We start from the raw sequence: 21,808 nt of genomic DNA, 5'->3' as shown, positions 1-21,808 counted from the left end.
CCTATGTGGGGCTTCCATTGTTTGCTTTAGCTAAAATAATTATCTTTTAACACAAAAAAATCATTTATACCACTTCTACATTGCAGAGCAAACATGCTGCCTTCATGTGGATGAACAAAATTGGAAAACAATAAATCATTGGCTAGATTGATTTTGTTTCACAGTTGCCACCGGAAGAATAATACATAGTGGGGGAACATTGGCATAAATGTGGAGTAAACAAAAGTGCAGAAACCAGAACTGGAATGTATCCCTTACTATAATGGCAAGCCAGTATAAGCATATGAGCTGCAAGTGGGAACTGATGACAGAAATCAGGCATGGTTGTTCCTCCCTTGGTCACAACAATAATACTTCAGTAGTATACTAGTCGGAAAGCAAAACTCCTAACCATACAAATGAACAAAAATTTTTGTTTGTTGTGTGCCTATTATTTGGTGCCCAGAAAATTTTAGCACCTAAAGAAGCTGCCTATTTTGCTTACACTATGTTATAGCTAGACCTTGTCTCTTACCTGTTGTCTTCTTTACATTTTGCGAGTTTACTGCAATCAAAAGCTTTGTTGATACTCAGATAGCGGTAATCATGTATGTAAATGGAAAAGTAAAATAATCAACAAAATAGAAGTAACAATTCTCTTCTTATGATACTGCAATGATTCACAATGTACATGTTCAGCAGCATCAGCTTATTATGACATAAAACATTCAGTTTTAATATATTTATGGTACTGAAACTGACAATATTTCAGTCAGTGAAGAGAACTTCCTGGAGACTGAAACAATTAATCTTGAAAAATGCACTGCTCTTTCACATGTATACACTCAGAACTTAATACTCCATCGATATATTGTAAGAATCTTTGGTTTAGAGCTACATTCTATATAATACCTGTGTATAGCAAATTAAGCAAACAGTTTCATTTTTGGCTTAAAAAAAGTCCATGGACCACTGTGTGCGCTTGCTCATAGCATAAACCTTTTACGGTTGTGGCTCTTGTTCTCTTGTATGAATCACTAGTGTGACAATAAAACACTTAAAGCACAGCCAATTGCAAAAAAAAGAGAAAAAATACTAACAGATGCTAGCCTTAATACACATTCAGCACTATTCAGATTTGACATGATTATTCACAGTTTCTGTCATTTCAGTCCTTTCAGTGAGAGGTTTCTTCTTTTTCAAAGGGTTTGATTTACACTCATTATACAAGTTATTCAGATCAAATGATGCTTTAACGTTATCCTGAAAACAAAGAAAAAAGTACAAATGAAACATTAAGGAAAAGAAAGACAGTAAAGTAATCAACTAATGTAATTCTTTAGAAACAACAACATTAAGAGAATAATTTCAAGCACATAATGTCACTCCCATTATTTATTAGAAAGGTAGACTGAGAGTGGCAGATTACACTTCATAATGTAGTTTCTGATCTACTTTTTCTTGCTCATAAACTCATATAGTACACGAAAATTGTTAGAGAAGTAGAGATATGTATTTATAATGGAATTATGATGATTATTTTCATTTAGGGCATTCAGCAAAAGAAATTTTGTAGTCAGTACAGGTGGTTAGCTGCAGGAGCTGGTTTTTGTCAACGGAGAGAGTGAACACAACATAGACTGGTATGCCATTAGTAACAGTGGACATGTTGCATACATTGCCATGTACAGCAGGGTGGATAACAAGAGCATTGACTATGTACTGTCCCAAGAGGCAACAAGTTTTGAAAGAAAAGTGAATGTTAACAACAAGAAATGCTGTTACCCAGGAAAACGAGGAAAACTGGAATTTAACATCCTGTTCATGATGAAGTCATTAGAACAGAGTGCTAGCTTGGATTGGTGACTGACAGTGAAGGAAATTGGCTGTGTCCATTTCAAAGGAAACACCCAGACATTTGCCTGAAGACTTCAGTAAAACAAGGGAAAACTTATATCTGGATTGCCTGATGGGGATATGAACCACTGTCGTCCCATAAACATGTCACAATTCCTATTCTTCAGTTACAATAACTTCGTGATTAATGTGTCAGCAAGTTGAGTAGCAGGGGCCAGCCACCAAATAATCACTGCTCTTTTTCGAGTATAACATGCTCACTTACACAAACATTTAAAGGGTAAAAGGAATTCATTCATTTATCATGTTATGCAAATCCTATCAAGAAAGAGAACCTTCCAGGATGTGGAACTGGTCAAGATTAAGTTAATAAAAGACAAGTAAATCACACAAACAAAATCTGTATACTGTATTAATAGTAATCTATCACTATACTGCTACATGTTAATCATGTTTATGCCAGTTGAAGCATATGCAAGCTCAAAGTAAATTAGAAAGAAAGCTCCTCCTTTGAAAAACACTGCTGCATCCTCAGATATATTAAACAGGTGATGTTTATTTCACATCTGTATCTTTATATTTGCATGATTACACCAGTATTTTTCAAAGAAAACTAGTACCTATACCTGCAAAGTCTAGGTCTCACCTACATTACATTACTAATTGTCATACAGTTTCACAACAAACACTGCCATTTTCCATTTAGGTATTAGAATTTTTCAATCCTTGAGTCCAGATAATTTGTAGAAAGAGTAGCTAATAAATTACATTTCTAATTTTCTTTTACAGTGGTTGAGATTCCCAACTTCTCGGTTCATGTTAGATGGAAGATTATAGAATTTCTTAACAGGGTATACAACTTGTGTCCAAACCCCCACATATGGAGACAAAGTCTACTTGAAAATTATGAATCTACTTTCTGCACTGAGGTGACGAAAGTCGAGGGATACCTCCTAACATCATGTTGGACCTCCTTTTGCCCAGCGTAGTGCAGCAATTCGAAGCAGAAATACTGAGCCACACTGCGGCTATAGCTCGTCCACAATTGTGAAAGTGTTGCTAGTGCAGGATTTTGTGCACGAACTGTCCTCTCAGTTATGTCACACAAATGTTCAATGATATTAGTGTGCAGTACTGTGGGTGGCCAAATCATTCACTCAAATTGTCCAATTGTCATCCATAAAAATTGCATCACTGTTTGGGAATATTAAGTGCATGAATAGCTGCAAATGGTCTCCTCATATCCAAACATAACCACTTCTAGTCAATGATCAGTTCAGTTGGACCAGATGACCCAGTACATTTCATGTAAACACAGCCCACAGCATTATGGAGCCACCACCAGCTTGCTCTGTGTCTTGTTGACACTTGGGTCCGTGAATTCATGTGGTCTGCACCACACTCAAACCCTACCATCAGTTTTTACCAATTGGAATTGGGACTCAACTGATCAGGCCACAGTTTTCCAACTGTCTAGGGTCCAACCAACGTTGTCATGAGCCCAGGAGAGTCATTGCAGGCGATGTCGTGCTATTAGCAAAGGCACTCGTGTCAGTCGCTGCTGCCGCCAAATTTCACCACACTCTCCTAACAGCATATGTCATATATCTGACATTGATACCTGTGGTTATTTCACACAGTGTTGCTCGTCTGTTAGCACTGACAAATCTACGCCAAAACTGCTCTTCTGGGTCGTTAACTTAAGGTTGGTGGCCACTGAGTTGTCCGTAGTGAAAGGTAAAGCCTGAAATTTGATATCCTCAGTACACTCTCGACACAGTGGATCTCGGAATATTGCATTCCGTAATGATTTCCTAAATAGAATGTCTCATGTGTCTTACTTTCAACAACCATTCTGTGTTCAAAGTATGTTAATTCCTATCATGTGGCCATAATCCCACCGGAAACCTTTTCACATGCATCACCTGAGAACAAATGTAGCACTGCCAATGCACTGCCCTTTTGTACCTTGTGTACATTATACTACCACCGTCTGTATATGTGCATATTGCTATCCCATAACTTCTGTCATCTCAGTATATTGTGATTGTGTACATCACAGTTCAGCTGAAACTGATTTTCATTTATGGCAACAGAACAATTGAGGAGTAAATGTAATGAGTTAAAAATTCTGCAATCCTTAAAAAGGGTTCTGCAAGATGTACAATTGCCTAGTTTACACAGCATCCTTATTGCTTGCTTCTGGTAAATAAACAGTTAAAGTGTACTGCCCTGCAAGATAATCTCATAATACTAGGACTGAAAATATCCTAAAAAGGCAACACACTTGTCTTTAGGTAAACACAATTAGAGATTTTCACTACAGCCAGCATATTCTTCATGAGAGAATTCAGCCAACTGTGTTGATACTTAGAAAAGGTATTTCTCCACTTCGGTTACACATTTTTCTATGGTATGACTAGTTTCAATCACACTTGCTCATCTCAGATCTAAAAAGCAACTAAGTATGTATTTTCCATTACTACACAATAAGTAGAGATGTACTGTATACAACTGTTGAATACACAAATAGCTAGGTAAATTCAACAGCTGTCTACAATACTTTTGTAATTACAGTATAATGGAAAGCACATACTTTTTTCCATTGTTTTTTTTTTTTAGATCTGTAGATGATAAAGTGTGAACAGAAACTAGCCATACTATAACAAAATGTGCAGCTAAGAGAGAAAAATAAATTACACAAAAAAATTTTAAACATTGAGGGTTGTAGTAAATAGTCTTCACAGGTTCGAATCCAGATCAGATTGTGCAAATTCCACAATATTTCCTCGGAGCAACTGTCCAACATTTTCAGGAGGTTCAACCTTGCTGGTGGCTAGGTATGACTAATGGTATCCGCATGTTGGCACCTCATTTCTAGAACATGCGCATGAAGAATGTGCAGGTGCAGAAATCGCGCATGAGCAAATGATTTGCAGATATATGGTGCCATATTCAAACGTCCTCTGCTGAAAATCGCAGAGCGGCTCTCTTGCGTGTGCACTGTACGCAACATTTACTAACAGTGTGGCCAGACATTACTCACCAAAGACCATACTAGACCAATGTTATGATGGGTCAGTTATCGAAAAATCCTGAGTTTCACCTCGTGATTAATAGCAAGCAATGCAGAGTTCCAGGCTGTGCTCAGTTGAAATCCCGCATCTGTATTGATGAGATTACCGACTGTATGGATATGTACTGCTTCCTTAATGACACAGCCCCATAAAGATGATGTTGGGGATAAAACTTCCATCTTTTCATAAATCATGCGATATCCTATATTCAGACTGTTCTGCAATTGCTTACTTTTCTGGTTGACGAAGGCGTGTATGACACTGATGTTCATCGCAGTGTTCTTGCACTGTGTGACATGTCTGGTCTATATATGCTGCCTCACATTGAAAAGAAATCTTGTACGTACCACATTTCCTCAGATCAAGATCATCCTTAACCAAACCCAACAGGTTTCTCAGTTTTACAGATGGTTGAAAAACACACTTAATGCCACATTTTCCGAGGACTCTTCCGATTCTTGACAACATAGCACCAAAATATGGCAAAAAGGCCAAAGTGGTGTGTGTCTTCGTACCCTCATTTTTCTCCATAGCTTGAACTCACCTGGGCCTGAATGTATTGCATATCTGTCTCTCAGAATAACCGTTTTGTTGGAACACTGTCTTCGAATGTTGTATTTCACTCGACAGGCTTTCAGGATCAGATACATGTGTTCTATGAACTAGTGTTCGTAATGCACTACCACATTGTGCAGGATGATGGCAGCTTGTGGCCTGCAGATATAGATCTGTATGCGTTGGCTTGCGGTAGTCACTATGTCCTAAGGTTCCATCTGCTTTCCTTCGTACCAAAACATCAACAAAAGCTAAAGTACCATCTTTTTCCACTTCCATTGTGAAGTTTATATTTGGATGGGGTGAATCCAGATGCTGAAGAAACGTAGGTAGAGTATCAAGTCCATGTGGACACACCACAAATGTATCATCCACATACCGCAGAAAACAAGAGGATTTGAGAGCAGCTAACTGTAGTGCTTTTTCTTCAAAGTCCTCCATAAAATTAATGGCCACCACAGGAAACAGAGGGCTTCCCATGGTGACACCGTCCACTTGTTCAAAATATTGGTCATGATATAAGAAGTATGTTGAAGTAATCACATGTTTAAATAATGCTACTATGTCCTCCTCAAACTTGTTGCTAATGAGCTCCAAAGAGTCCCACAAGGGCATCTTTGTAAATGAAGACACAACATCGAAACTTAGTAAGAGATCCAAGGATTGCAATCTAAGAGTTTTGAGGTGACCTATGAAATCTTCAGTGTTTCGGATATAATGGTTGCACTTACCTATAAGAGGTCCCAATAGTGATGTCAGATATTTGGAAACAAAATAAGTAGGTGCCCGTATGTTACTTACAATGGGATGGAGATGCACCCCATTCTTATGGATCTTCGGTAGGCCATAGAGTCTAGGAGGAACTGCAGGCTGTTGATGCAAACCCTTAGCGACTCACGCTAGAATCGAGCTCTTCCTGATGAGTTACAAAGTCTACCCATCAGATCACTTTTTAATTTACTGTATGCAGGATTGTCGAGCAGTTTGCATATCTTGCTGTTATATTCTGTGCATAAGAGAAGCACAGTAGCATTTCTTTTGTCAGCAGGTAGGATGACAATGTCTTGGTCTTCTCTCAATGCTTGTAGCACATTTCTTTCAGCTGAAGTGATGTTAAAGTTGGACCTCTTAGGTGAAGCTTGAGTCAAGATGTGGCATGTGTCACACCTAATCTCTACAGCATCATCCATAGGAAGTTTCCAAACAGCTTGCTCTATTCCACTAATCACATCTGTGATGTGATGCAAAATTCAGACCCTTCTGTAGCACCAAAACTGCAGTGTTGTCCAAAGTCTTCTCTGTGAGATTAAACACGGTACGTCTTCTTGGCATGTGTCCTTGCATTCTGGCTTCGAGTCGATCGTATTTAGTCATTTGAAGAACCTTAGCTTGTCATTCAGTCAGCTAGTGCCCAAGCAGCACTGTCTACCCAGTTCCAGGATACCACTGAAAGGTTCGCTGAAATCTTCAGATGGGGTAATAGTAATTGTCTGGACACTATGCACAATTCCTTATGCATATAGCGCACTTGCTCTTCATGTAATTCTAATGGCAGCCACAGAACTTATACAATGTTTAAATTTAGGGATGGTTTGCTTGTCGCGGTATCTCAGTAAAAAATGCAAGGCTGCTTAACAGTCTATCTCTCTTGCAACATAACTTGTCAAACTCACATATGTTCTTCGCCATCACCTCCCCTTAAAGGTACCACATGTGACTCTTCAAGCTTTCCCAGCGGATATGTTGCAAACGGTCGTCACGGGTTTGACACCGGATCACGTTGTGCAAATCTATGCAGCATCTGTGTGATCCTTATACCACGCACACTCCCAACATTGCTGCATGAGTCGTCTCTATGGAAGATCCAGGTGCAATACCTGTCCAATGCACTCACCCACCACATCATATATTCCTGTCCCAGCACAATATTATTCTATCCCATCAGAGCCAGGGTCTCTTGTGAAAGCAGCCATGTCACACACAAAGTCTGCTGCAATTTCCAAACAGCATTTTTTTTAGCATAACCACCAAAACCACCTGCCCACTTTAATGAATGTCCACCAATGGACTGTGGCCAAGAACCTAGATGACCACGCACTGTCAGAAAGTGTTTCTGAGCTCAACATGCCTGATTTCAACAGCTGCTTCACAATCCATGCCATCTGGCCCCTCCTCTCCAACACCTACTACTCTGAACAATGTAGATGGGAGTTGTCCTCACAACACAACCTTTGTTCTTGTAATACCCCCGGCATCAATCCAATCTCTGCTGGCCTCCTGCCCCATACCCTTACCCTCCTGCACAAAAACCCAAATTTACCATCCTGCATCTGCACCCTCTTCACCGTCTTTCTACATCAACATCTACATCTACATCTACATGATTACTCCGCAATTCACATTTAAGTGCTTGGCAGAGGGTTCATCGAACCACAATCATACTATCTCTCTACCATTCCACTCCCAAACAGCGCGCGGGAAAAACGAACACCTAAACCTTTCTGTTCGAGCTCTGATTTCTCTTAATTTATTTTGATGATCATTCCTACCTACGTAGGTTGGGCTCAACAAAATATTTTCGCATCCGGAAGTGAAAGTTGGTGACTGAAATTTCGTAAATAGATCTCGCCGCAACGAAAAACGTCTTTGCTTTAATGACTTCCATCCCACCTCATGTATCATATCTGCCACACTCTCTCCCCTAGTACGTGATAATACAAAACGAGCTGCCCTTTTTTGCACCCTTTCGATGTCCTCCGTCAATCCTACCTGGTAAGCATCCCACACCGCGCAGCAATATTCTAACAGAGGACGAACGAGTGTAGTGTAAGCTGTCTCTTTAGTGGACTTGTTGCATCTTATAAGTGTCCTGCCAATGAAACGCAACCTTTGGTTCGCCTTCCCCACAATATTATCTATGTGGTCTTTCCAACTGAAGTTGTTTGTAATTTTAACACCCAGGTACTTAGTTGAATTGACAGACTTGAGAATTGTACTATTTATCGAGTAATCGAATTCCAACGGATTTCTTTTGGAACTCATGTGGATCACCTCACACTTTTCATTATTTAGCGTCAACTGCCACCTGCCACACCATACAGCAATCTTTTCTAAATCGCTTTGCAACTGATACTTGTCTTCAGATGACCTTACTAGACGATAAATTACAGCATCATCTGCGAACAACCTAAGAGAACTGCTCAGATTGTGACCCAGGTCATTTATATAGATCAGGAACAGCAGAGGTCCCAGGACACTTCCCTGGGGAACACCTGATATCACTTCAGTTTTACTCGATGATTTGCCGTCTATTACTACGAACTGCGACCTTCCTGACAAGAAATCTCTGTTCTGTACCCTTCCCCTCACCTTCCTATCCATTCCTCTACATTATTATCTCTGTGCGCATCATGAACTCATCACTGCCAGTGCCTGTGTTGCATTGCTACCCTCAGCAGAAGCTGCCTCCCTCCAAGCTATCAGCCACTTTTCCCCAATCTTCCCTCTCATTCATCACCACCTCGCTCAACCCACCCAACACAACCTCTTGCCCCAGTCAAGCTGCCGAACTGCTGCAGTCAAGCATTTTATAGCCATACAAAGTGAGTGAGTGAGTGAGTGAGTGAGTGAGTGAGTGAGTGAGAGAGAGAGAGAGAGAGTACCCTAGTTTGAAAAAGGATTCTTTCGAAAGCTAGCAAAATTTTCAGTCTTATTTATGTGCCTGCTGAGGACTCATTGGCTTTACAATTTGGTGAGTTGTTATCTTTATTCCTACATTATTTCCATTCTACTAGAACTTCCCCATATTAATGCAGAATATCTTCTGTAACACAGGGATGGGTTTAGAATACAATCTCAAAACTACTTATTCAGGCAAAAAAACTGGTTTATGCCCCTTTTAATGCATACTATTGCTACAGTCAATCTGTTCTGAGCTGTACTTAATTAGTGTTTGGCTTCTAAATGAGTTGTTGTTGTTACTCTTATGCTTAAAGTGAGCTGTAGGCATGAGTAAAACTTCCTGAGCTTTTGCTTTGGGGAACTATTTGATATGATATGCTATTTATAAACTGTGTTGTGAATTTGTAACAGTGTATACTATTTTTTCCTTGGTGAACTCTGGTTATATCACTGCTATGGCTTACAACATCTGCTTAATATACACATCAAAAAAAAGTTTTGCATCACCCCAGTTCCCAGAACACCTGCAGATAGACATTGACTGTGGGTATTGTATCACAGAGACAGGCCCTTTGACTGTTCAGAGATGTCACTAAACCCGCCCAAAGATGTAAACAGCCAAGCAGGAGCAGCGCCTACTAGACAGAGGGGGTCCAACAGCCAATCAGTTCCAGTTATTCCACCACGAAGGAGGTACACGGCTCGTCTTGTCTATAGTTAAACAATGCCTAGAGGGTCAATACCGCGGTTCAATCGGGTCCACATTTTTACTTTGTGCCAGGAAGGGATCTCAACAAGTGAAGTGTTCAGGTGTCTCGGAGTGAACCAAAGCGATGTTGTTCGGACATGGAGGAGATACAGAAGGACAGGAATTATTTAATTAATTATTTAATTAAAATTCACTAATCCATCTACCTTCTCCCACGATCTAATTAAAAAAACACTCCATTTACTCAGTATGCTTGCACAGGTTGATAGCCTTTCAGCACAGAGCAGAGAAATATTTCACTGCTTTTCTCAATGTATCATGTGTTGTTACACTGTCCTTGGTGGGCAGATACCAGCACAGCATAAATACCTGTGACTCAAACAAGGAGCAATTAAATTTATAATCCTTGTTTACAGCAATGTTTCACCCTTTCTTACAAATGTATTACTTGGAAATACGTTGCCCGCCTGCTCATTGGCTGCGTAACACAAACAGCTGACACACCTTCTTTTGTTCCCATCATACATCACGGCACGTGCTGACAACATTCCTGCATGAAACACATTAAATATGCCACTGGCCCCACTGTAGGCTTTTACCCCTGTATTATCATATGGCTACAGGTACGCTAATATTTCTACAGCAGTATTATCAAACTTTTGTATTTCTGAAACTGTAAACAGTACTATCCACACTATTAATTCAGCTAATTTGAGTAGCGATTCAATAATGTGTGTTTCTTTACGCTCTGTAGATTAGAGTTTCAAATAAGCATTCTGGCCAGATTGTGCATGTAAGGTGTAGTTGCGTGTGTGTGCGTGTGTGTGTGTGTGTGCTTTTCTGAAGAAGCCTGTCTGCAACTCAATGTGTCATCTTAATGATGAGTAGTAATCTATCCTTTTCATTATATTGTTGATATTCCAACCTACCACCATTGTTTGATTGCAGTAATTCATTTTCAAGTAATGTTTGTACTCTGGCAGCAGTCTCCTTAAGTTCATGTCAATCTTTATGTGTTGCTCAGAATTTATAAGCCTTTTCATTTATTCTAGCTTCTGTGAATCTGTAAAGCCAATATGCATAATAATGGTGCCCATTAAAATAGTCTTAAAATGATGGCTACTTTAATTGTAAATAATTTTATAACAAAAAACTTATCTAAGACGATGACTCCTACCAGAATTTTACCTTTCAGGTTTTGAAGCAAACCTAAAATGACATTGCTCACAAAACTGAACTACTTCAGAGAACATTTAATATACTTAATCTGCAATTAACATATTACTTCCTTGTATTTTGCACTTCTGTGCTTTGATACCATAATGTCTACGGTTTGTTAAATGATGGAGAGGTAAGAAAATGTGGTAACATTACACCCAACTGATACTTAAACATAAAGGCATCATTTCTGAGCAAGGTATCTTCCTCCATGCCAACTGCTGTCTTTCTCAGACTAGTTTCTTCCTGTGAGTTTTAATATTTCATCAACAGTGTTGATTTCATTTACAATTAATGAATTATTTAGGAATAAAGGAGATAACTCAGCTAACAGCAGAAGAGATGTGTAGTCAACATATACACACCAAAAGGGTACAGAGCTTTACTTTGCTACCTTTCGGAGTGGAATTCCTTTCTCAAGCTGTACAAGAAAAACACACACACACACACACACACACACACAAACAATTTGGTGAAGGTGGGGGGACAGCGAGTTAACTTGGGTTTAGGCCAGGGAGTTTAAGGGAGAGAAGGATGTGCAGTAAGGATAGGCTCCATCTGCAAAGCTCGCTCGCATGTTGCGCTCTGCTGCATGTTGTGAGTGGTCCACCTTGTTTTTGGCAACAGTCAACGGTGGCTGTCCATTCTGGCTGACAGTTGGTTGCTTGCCATACCAATGTAAAACACTGCGCAGTCGATCACCTAGCCCTCCTCCATCCATCATGCCACCATCCTAGATGTTGATCTCATCCTCTCAAATGGCTCGATCCACACCTCAGTCCACATCAAACTCAGCAATCACTAAGAGTACCTGCACTTTAACAGCTGCCACCCCTTCCAAACCAAAAACTCCCTCCCATAAAGCCTGGCCAGTCGTGGCAGATGCATCTGCAGTGATGAGAACTCCCTCGCCCAGTATGCTGAAGGCCTCAGAAAGGCCTTCGCAGACGGCCTATACCCTCCCCCCAACTAACAAAAAGCAGATCCCCTGTGCCATATCTTTGCACACAACTGATCCTCACATCCATTCCAAGCACCAGCCACACAGAAGCACCCCTCTTGTCACCCAATACCACCTGTGACTGGAACGACTGAACCATGTCCTTCATCAGGGCTTTGATTATCTATCATCATCCCCTGAAATGAGGGATATTCTACCCACGATACTTCCAACCTCTCCTAAAGTGCTCTGCCACCCATCCCACCACCACAACATCCTAGTCCATCTCTATGCCACTCCCACCCCCAGTCCTCTGCCACAGGGATCATACCCTTGTGGAAGACCCAGATGCAAGACCTGCCCTATCCACCCACTTAGCACTTCCTACTCCAGTCCTGTCACAGGCTTATCCTACCCTGTAAGAGGCTGTGAAAGCAGCCATGTTATACATCAAACTGTTGCAAAAACCAAGGTGGACCAACCACAACATGCAAACTTTCAATGGCCGCTTCACAACCCATGCCATCTGGATCCTCCCCATTACCACCAGCTTTTCTGAACTGCGCAAATGGGAGCTATGCTTACAGCACATCCTTCACTCTCATAACCTCTCTGGCCTAAAACTCAAAGTAACTCGCTGTCTCCCCAGCCAAACCAAATAGTGTGTGTGTGTGTGTGTGTGTGTGTGTGTGTGTGTGTGTGTGTGTGTGTGTGTACACACACCATCCCCTCCCATTACCAACGCCCAATATGTGGCAGCTAGTTGTGTGTTACCATCTCACGCACTAGTCTGTGCTCATCTGTGTGCCACATGCCCCTCTACCTGTACCGTAGCTAGCCCACAGACGACTCCCCAGTCTCCCATGAGCCACTAGATGCCCCCCCCCCCCAATCCGCTCCCTGCCTCCCTCCTCTCTCAATCCCTTACCCCACCCTGCACTTCAACACCACCTCACCCCAGTACACTCACCAGGGGCCAGGAAAGAGCTGCCAGTCGAATGAGCACAACACGGGGTGACAGACAGGTGCATGTGAGTGAGTAAGTGAGTGAGTGAGAGAGAGAGAGAGAGAGATGATGATGATGATGATGATGATGATTGGTTTGTGGGGTGCTCAACTGCGTGGTCATCAGCGCCCCTACAAAGTCCCAATTTTTACACAGTCCAATTTAGCCACTGACACAAATGATGATGATGATGAAATTATAAGGACAACACAAACACCCAGTCCCCGAAAGAGAGAGAGAGAGAGAGAGAGAGAGAGAGAGAGAGAGAGTGCACGCACGTTGCGTCCTAGTGTGTCCTACAGCTTGAGAAAGGAACTGCATTCCGAAAGCTACCGAAGTAAAGCTCTGTGCCTTTTGTGTGTGTTTCTGTCAATGATGCTGCACTTCTGTCTTTAGGTGAGTTGACTCCTTTGTTCCTAAATAATTCATTATTCTCAACCAGAACTTTCTGTTAATTATTAATTACAATTAATACAGATCACATGGTACATTTAGAGCACTTATTAGTGTTGTGCTACTTACACCAGAGAAAAAGAACTTGATAACTTTCCCCTTGTTATCAAATCCAGGGCGTCTTGTAACTTCCTTCCCATCCTTAAAAAGTATCAGTGTAGGCAACTGGCGACTCATAGATGAGTCATTAACATTATACTTTTTGGCTGCATCGGGATAACGGCCAACATCAATCTTTCCAAATTTCAAATTTTCAAGACCATATCTGCAACAGCAAAGTAATGCATATGTTTAAATCATTAACAGAAAATTATTTGATTATTTAACTTACTGTGACACAGGGTATGATATCAATGTAGTCAAGTGATACGAATATTACTAGCACTCTAATACACAAATGAGAAATGTAACTGGCAGAAAAACATGTTCTAAAATGACATCATGTATGTACTGCAGGTGGAAAGAATGAGGTATTTTCCTCTTTAGTTTCTAAGTTGAGTAACTTAATATGAGTATTGTACTCATATAACTAAAGACCGCACTGCGCATAAAAGTCTGGAGGAGCCCTTCCTGCGGCAATGGATGTCAAATGGCTGAAGATTACAACTACACTTTGTTCTTTGTAGTGAACAATAACATGTGTCAATTATGTGGTTGACATTTCAGGTTTTAAATATTCAGTGATAGTTCTCTTGCAGTTCCAGTTGTTGGCAGACCATTAAGTCTCTATCAGCTCCATTTCCTGTGCTGGATTTGCTGAATTTGGGGGGGGGGGGGGGGAAGTTTTCGCAAGTGAATTAACCAAGAAGAGTTTTGAACATTGTGCACATCCGAGAACGTGTGCAGGCTTAGATTCAATGAGGGCAAGAAACAAATGAATAAGCATGATGAAAAAATAACTGCACTGTGAGATAAAAACAAAACACAAGCAAAAATAAAGGCTGCCTGTTAGAAAGTGTGCATCTTTGAATTTCTGTGATATCAAAATCTGTTGCTGGGTAATATTTAATATTGGGTTATTTCACCCTATGCCATACATAAGGTGGCTCAAGCCTGTCCCACTCTTCAACAGCACCCCTTCTGTGATCATCCAGTGTGCGAGGAAGGTTCCTGCAACTACACACTGCAAGTTTTACCTGGTCCCAAGCATGTTAGCAGATACCATAGGACATTTGGCTCTTTTCCCTTCTTGAGGGGGGCTATGTTATCATGTTGGGGCGAAGCATTTTCATGCATTATCGTCTTGAAACACAAATCAATCTTGCTGGCTATTGGGCTGGACAATAGATTTGGTGATCTTGTCCCAATACTGTGCAGACATCCAATTATCATCAATGGTAAAGAGAGATGTCAGATTGTTGCATGTGATAATAGTCCACTTCCCTGATTGACCCTTAACAATGGATGCCCGAGAGGTGCATTGGTAACTGGATGTCTCCACATACTTTTATGATGATCATCAGGCATCACATGAATCCTGCACTTGTCAGTGAAGAAAACCCACACCATTGCACCTGGTACAATTCCAGGTGTTCTCTTGCCCATCATTTTCACTCACCATGGTGTTGGGACAGCTTGTGCTATTGTTTGTAATGTGTGCCAAGAAGACAAACTGATTACATGAAGGCAGGTGCTTACAGCCTAGGTTGACACAATACTCCCAGCTGCCTCCAATAAAGTAGTACATTGTTCTGTTGAATTCTCCTCAGAGTGCCCAGGAGTCAGAACTTGTATGCAGCATATATGCTACATATCAGCTGGTGCAGTGGTGCAGGTGACCACTACAATGCAGATTTTCAATGTTCTATGTTCCACAGTAGGGGTTTATTGTTCAAATGAGATTGTCGAGAGGCATGCACATTTTATATGCAGTTTCTCGTACTAAGAGTCCTATTTATCATAAAATGACTATCTGGGCATGGTTTAATTTTGAAATGACCCTTTGAGATACTGTGACAGATGTGTACACACGCCATACTGTTCGGTTCATAATAGGAGACACAACACACACTACTAAACTGCACTGAGAATTACTTTTATCTTTACACAGGTCGCTGTATGTAGTGAACTCTTCTGGTCAAAAGGAGTCTTCTGAAGGAGGTCTCCAATCAAACAAACACAGAATATGTAACTCAAGAGAGTTGTGGAGAATCTTACACAAGCAGTAAATTTAAGCAAAATGATACTTACTCAGCAGACAATTCGGCAAATGTTGGTGCAAAAGTAACACAGGCAGGATTCCATGCAGCATAGAACACAACCAGCCATGTAACTCTCCTGTCTCTCTCAAGTTGTTCTTCCAAGCCTGCAGCAGTTCTGAAGTAGACAACTTTATCTGGGCCACTGTACGTTGGCTCAGGAAACACCATCGCAAAGACTGTGAAACCAGCAAACATGTATAAAATATGGCTCCATTCATGAATATTAAATCTTGTGTGTCAAATGTGCATAACATTTATACACCTACAATTTCCATTATTAGAGGTAGCGAAAGGTTCTACTTACATATACAAATTACGCTAAATATTATTCCCATTCGTACGTCAGCATAAAACCATAATATCATGTTTGCTACTTTATTGTAAATGAAGCTGGAAGTCAGATAGTTTATCATAGTGACGCTTCCAGATTTCTTGGTTTTCATCATTACTACTATTATGAGAAAGAATAGGATCTCCGATTCCCTCTGAAATATGTAACGCAATATGTGAAAGTGCGACGAATATAAAAGTTGTCAAATTCTGTGACCTACTTGTGTTGAGTACGTACGGTATCTAATTCACATTGTGGATAGCTGCCTGGAAACAAAATCCCACACAAAAAAGGAACTTTCTTGCATAGTATATAAGACAAACTTAACAAAATGTTTATGCTGTAATAAGGTTTTAAAAGTAAAATCAAATCTTTCTTAAACGACATGCTTTTTCCTAAATAAACAACCCAATGTTAATAAACAAAGTATAAGTTATCATCTCTGACACTGTACCACTCTTGACAACTCAACAAACATAACTGCTACTCTTGCGTTGAAATGATTTCTCCACAAATAAAACATTTTGTACAACTCGTTTTATGCAAAAAAATCTGAAGGTTTTTCACATATATCATAGTACTTAAAAAGGCCTTCCTTTAGATAAGGCGGTTTGTCTTTGTTTAGCAAAAGCTTTTTGTTGGTTCTACTGTATTTTTGGCGGTAAACTGGATGTTTGGATCTGGAGCAGAAGTCAGTTGTGTACATTACATATTATATGTATAATATTGATAATTGATGGGTTGAGGGCTGTATACACGAGTTCTTACGACAGTTCTTTATATTGTGAAAACATTAAACCGATTTTGTTAGTTTCCATCGAAACTTAAGTTGAAGTACATACGATGGAGGATTCCGAAACTCTTGAAATGACGCCTCCAATTTCTCCGCCAGTCGGCAGCGAATTCAATGCTTTACGGCCCAAAATCTCTGAAAACGGTAATGTTCACTCATAACATTTGATTTCAAACAGAATTACATTGAGTACAATGTTGAATCTCAACTTTTTGTCATATCCTGTCATAGAAATTTAATTTTCAGGCTGCTCGTTTTGGCGTTTTAAATGCTTTAACTGTTTGGGGGAAGTGAATTTGAAAGACAATGCAGTACATCCGTCTGGATATCTTGCTAATGGAGAAATAGAATTCATCACCTGTCAGCCTAATCCATATGTTGTAGATTCAAACTCTACGGTTCATCTTTTTGGATTTTCCTTCAGTGAAGGAACCGCATTGCTAAATTATGCTGATATGCTGTTCCAACTAGTCAGGTACAGCACAGGCTTTTATAGGCATATATGTTATATATTGGAATAATTTCCAGACATCTAATTCACATTGTTTTCGTACAGAAAAGAAATTATGTTATTAGATTCAGCATCGAAACTACAGTCCAATGTAATGAGTGCCTTCTCTGTAGCACCAGCAACCGACGTAGATTATGACTTGAAAAGGAAAGAAATCTGTACATTTTTTATGTACGTCCGGAAATACATCTCGTGGTAAGTGCCCTCTAGATTGTGATAGTTGTATTTAATGTACAGATAAAGTTTTAATCCTCAAAGTACTGATAAAAATAATACTTTCCATTCAGTATGTTTTCAGATGAAGAATATTCTTGGATTGCGGAAAAGATATTGCGACCTCTTCAGGAACATTTGAAGTCTATGAGATTATTCATGAAGCAAATAACTGATCTTCCCGATTACATTATCCACCATTCTGCATCATCACATGGCAATAAGGTGATCAACTTATTCTGCTGTGAATTAAATATTTCATTTCTTGGATGAAGACATATTGTTTTAGCAGTGTACTTGTTTATTAGAAATTTACTGAGGGTATCATGATTAATCACAGGGATGTGGAACAAGTCAGGTTTAAGCAAATGTGCAGTAATGAAAATTGTAGCAAATTGACGAATAAACATAAAAGCTGAAGAAAAATTAATAGGATACAATTAAAGTAAACATGACGTAAATTACTGAGAATAATTTAAGGTACAGAAATAACAAATGTTTATACACTGACTGTCTTAAATGAGGTAGATGAATTATAGTTAACACACTACAAATAGGAAGTCTCAAAACGTGAATACAAATGTACAGAAACAATCATTGTTTAATCTGCAGGTGCTCATAAAGTGGATAGAATAACTTATCCATAAGGTATTTTCTTAATTTAGATTTAAATATAGGTATGGCATTAATGTGAACTTTCATATCTGGTCACAATGAATTGAAAACTTGTATGGTAGAATAGTGAGCACCTTTTTGGACAAGACTTAATGCTTTAGTTCCCTACGTACATCATTCTTAGCCCTTGTATTGTGATAGTAGTGTGAACTATAAGTTTTATAAGAGAATGGTTATTAGACACAAAAATCATCAAAGAACATAGATATTGAGACATGGTGGTCAATATTTAGCGCTTTGGAATAGGTTTCTGTGAGAATGTCTTGGATAAACATCGCTTACTACTCTTATTTGCTCTCCTACCCCCACCGTCCCCCCCCCCCCCTCACCCCATCCCCTACATTGGACCACTTTAGTCAATATTCTGAAATAGGGGTTTTTTTTTCCCCCCCCAATACTTTTTCATTATTTCAGATTGGGTCTAACTTCTCATCTGAAATCACCCTTCCCATTCACTTTTTGTTAATTTTTATTGGTAGTGTGACGTGTTTGTCCTGAAGTATCTTGAGTGCATCTGTCTTGCCTTTCAAATCCTCTGTCGTAATCTGTAATTTCATCATGTCCTCTCTGCAATCCATCTAATGCTGCTCTGGGTCAATGGAAGCATCCGATTCCACCCATCAACTTTGACCTGTTGACTGACGTAAGGCTGTTGTGGTGTGTGACATCACAATGGCGCGGTGTTTAGTTTTTGAGAGTGGCGTGTTTGTAGGTGTCATCTTTATGTGCTCGGTGGTGCTGTCTGGTGGTGTGTTTATGGGTAGCGTGTTATGTGGCGTATGGGGTTCACTTGCATGGTAGCATTGCACGTGTGTGGTATCGGTGGTGACTTTGCTTTCAGTTGAATATTTTTCAGTGAGTTAACGATTTTGGTTTTGTTATGTTGAGGTTATTGTAGTTTTTTTTTTTCTGTTCGTCGTGTGTGCATTTTGGTAAATTGCTTTGTTTATGTCTTTGGTAGGTATGCATATGACTGACCAGGTCAACAGTTTTCAGTTGTCGGCGATGATGAGGGACAGTGCGTTGTCTCTAATAAAATTTCTTCAGCTATTTGGCCTGTTGGCTGAAGTTGTGAAGTGTTCTTTTTGTGAAGAAATGAGGCTTATTAAAGTTCCGGCATCTCGGACTAGGGACAGCTATTTGTGGAGATGCGCTCCATTACGCGAGCTTCCTGGTTCGAGAAGTCTAGGTGGGGCACGCGAGAAATTGTGTTGATGACGTATCATTTTTGTTATAAATCCTCTTTCAGTTTGTGTGTACATGAGGTGAGTGTGAGAGAGAGAACGGTGCTTGATTGGTATTCTTATTGTTGTGAGGTGTGTTCTGAATATATTAAGTTCAGGGGTAGGTTGGGTGGGCCTGGTGTTGTTGTGGTGATTGATGAGTCACAGTTTGGGAAGAGGAAGTATGGAAGGGATAAGCCTTTGGTTGGTTTATCGGGGTGGGGGGGGGGGGCTGTGGTATCAGGGGGTTGGTTTTCAGAATGTGTATTCAGGGTTTTGTAGGGCCAGACAAAAAGGGAACTAGTGGGATTGATTGTGGATTTTATTGAAGAGGGTACCACTGTTGTTTCAGATGCATTTTCTTCTTATAGGGGTTGGGTCAGCAGGGGTACAATCATTTAGTTGTGAACCACAGTGTTGAGTTTAAGAATTATGAGATGGGGGGCCTGTACGAATACTATAGAGGGGTTTTGGACGGCAGTTAAGTCAGTGATTGGGATGGGGAAGAGGTGCTCTTCTAACCTTTAGTCTCATCTAGATGAGTACTGTTGACGGAAGAGTATTCCTGATGGTTATTGTATTTTTAGGGTTTTTTTTTTTAAGGGCGGTTAGTAGGATATATAGGCCAAAGGTTGTGGGTTAGTTAAGTGTTGGGTGGGAGGTGGTGGCTCCAGCTTGGGTTGTTCTTTGATTCTATTATTTAAAATTTTGTAGGTACAGTCCAAGAGCGAGGTTCCTTTATAGTTGCCTGGATCACTTTTTTTTTCCTTTCTTACGAAGTGCGTTAATTATAGCGGTTGTCCAGTCTTCTGCGAGTTTTTCTGTTGCCCAAATTTTTTGTAAAATAATATGTAATGATGCCCGAGTTGTTTATCCAGCATACTTTCGCATTACCGCAAACAATTGATTTTCACCACTTGCTTTGTAGTTCCTCATTATTTAAGTGCGGTTTATATTCTTGAACTGTAGGTGGGTTTATATTTTCTTGTCTGGTTTTTATAGGGGTGCTTGTGTCTGTTGTTAAAAGCTTTTAAGGTTCATCACAGTTCAAGAGCTTGTTGAATGCTTCTGCCGTGATTTCTGCATTTTCCTTGTTATTATGGGCTATTTTTCATCTTTATTTCTCAGCAATAGTATGTGGATTGTAAGTACATAATTGTTTATCAGAGGCTTTGAGATACTCTCTGGCGATTATGGAAGCTTCTGATTCCACCCGTCTGCATTGACCCATGACGTCATTAATATGGCGGAAATGGCTATTCTAAGTGTCTCCATTATGTGGCGCCTATGATGTCACTACATACACATGGCAACAAACACAAAAATACATATAAATAAGACAATAGCATCCCCCTCCAAAAATACAGTCAAACTAATGGGACAACCATGGGAAATGGGGATTTTAGGGAGGGGTCAAGCTAAATATAATAGTACTCTAATCTCTAATCGGATGCTTCTGTTGACCCACTCTCTGGAATTGGTTTGTAGTAGTTTACTTCAGTGGAACTCAGTAGATCCTTTAGGTGTTGCCTCTTCGTTTTTCTGATAATTTGAGAGGATTTTTTTTCTGATGTTTTGAGGTTAGTTGCATTTTTTTTTGTGTTAGTTTGAGATTTTGTTGCTTGGTTCATTTGGGGAGGAAGGGGGAGAGGGGGCCTTGAGATTTTGTCCAAGCTTAATGTCTTTTGTCATGAATTTCATCACATTCCGTAGTCCACCGTACATGTTTTTTTGAGTTGATTTACTGGAGCCAATTATTCAGCATGTTGTTTTAAAATTGCCGTTTCTTCCTCAATATTATCCATTACTAAGGTATTTTCTGTGTTTTTCTGATATTTGTCATTTTTTTTTTTTTTAATTTATGTGGGTCATAGTCTCTTTTAACTCCAATTGGGCTCTGTTCTTTTTTCCCTTAATGGGGTGATTTTGATTTTGACCAAATAATGCTTTAAACCTGCGTCTGTTCTTCTCAGTACTTTGACATTTCAAGTTTCTTTATGAAAGAATTTGTCCATGCAGACATGGTCCTGCTGCCACTCTCCCCTTGCCCAATAAGGATGTTTCCAAGTCATAATTTTGCTTGGTTTTCTTTTGAAATATTTAGATTTAGAGATGAGCCCATGTGTTCTGCAAATTTCAACGAGTCTTTGTTCGGTTCTGTTTGTTTATGTGTGAGCCCATTTTCCAGTTATACCTCTGTATTGTCTGATCCAAAAGACCCCGTAATTTTCTACTTCTACCGTAGTTCTTGGTAGAAAATTTTCTCATTGGTAGGGGCAAGGGAGTATATGATAGTATAGATCTTTTTTATGGTTTTCAGAGTTTAAGTTGCAATTCGTGGAGAAATAACTTTAAAATCAGTCATTGAATCGTGTCATTTTCAAAT

The 21,808-nt window shown here is 39.9% G+C and overlaps 2 protein-coding genes across 3 annotated transcripts in view; one reads left to right on the top strand and one right to left on the bottom strand.

Annotated features, from left to right (window-relative positions):
• Positions 1-621: 621 nt before the first annotated feature.
• LOC126203822 (thioredoxin-related transmembrane protein 2 homolog) lies at positions 622-16,436 on the bottom strand. The gene is made up of 5 exons (XM_049938188.1): positions 16,245-16,436; positions 15,981-16,161; positions 15,666-15,852; positions 13,545-13,740; positions 622-1,242 (listed from the first exon to the last, which is right to left on the bottom strand). Exons 1-5 carry the CDS (start codon positions 16,392-16,394, stop codon positions 1,108-1,110), a joined length of 849 nt encoding a protein of 282 aa, XP_049794145.1. The 5' UTR covers positions 16,395-16,436; the 3' UTR covers positions 622-1,107.
• A 244-nt stretch (positions 16,437-16,680) lies between these two features.
• The window catches only part of LOC126203610 (protein MMS22-like), a 140,950-nt gene continuing 135,822 nt past the window's right edge, over positions 16,681-21,808 (top strand). The window contains exons 1-4 of one of the 2 annotated variants that reach the window (XM_049937976.1): positions 16,681-16,944; positions 17,047-17,275; positions 17,357-17,506; positions 17,599-17,749. In XM_049937976.1, the coding sequence (XP_049793933.1) occupies positions 16,851-16,944; positions 17,047-17,275; positions 17,357-17,506; positions 17,599-17,749 (624 nt within the window). In that variant the 5' untranslated portion in view covers positions 16,681-16,850. Of the gene's footprint in view, positions 16,945-17,046; positions 17,276-17,356; positions 17,507-17,598; positions 17,750-21,808 lie in introns of those variants that run through there. The other variant, XM_049937977.1, reaches the window with a different exon arrangement.

This window comes from Schistocerca nitens, chromosome 9 (genome assembly GCF_023898315.1).
Source record: "Schistocerca nitens isolate TAMUIC-IGC-003100 chromosome 9, iqSchNite1.1, whole genome shotgun sequence".
In the NCBI taxonomy this organism is placed as follows: domain Eukaryota; kingdom Metazoa; phylum Arthropoda; class Insecta; order Orthoptera; family Acrididae; genus Schistocerca; species Schistocerca nitens.
The sequence above is the reverse complement of the archived record's forward strand: the minus strand, read 5'-3'. Positions and strand labels throughout refer to the sequence as shown.

Excerpts from the sequence above, each read along its gene's own strand:
- LOC126203822 (XM_049938188.1), bottom strand. The coding sequence starts at position 16,394 with ATGTCGTTTAAGAAAGATTTGATTTTACTTTTAAAACCTTATTACAGC. Across the intron at positions 16,162-16,244 it reads CACAATGTGAATTAGATACC|AGGGAATCGGAGATCCTATT; the intron begins GTACGTACTCAA and ends TACATATTTCAG. Across the intron at positions 13,741-15,665 it reads TTTGCCGAATTGTCTGCTGA|ATATGGTCTTGAAAATTTGA; the intron begins GTAAGTATCATT and ends TTGCTGTTGCAG.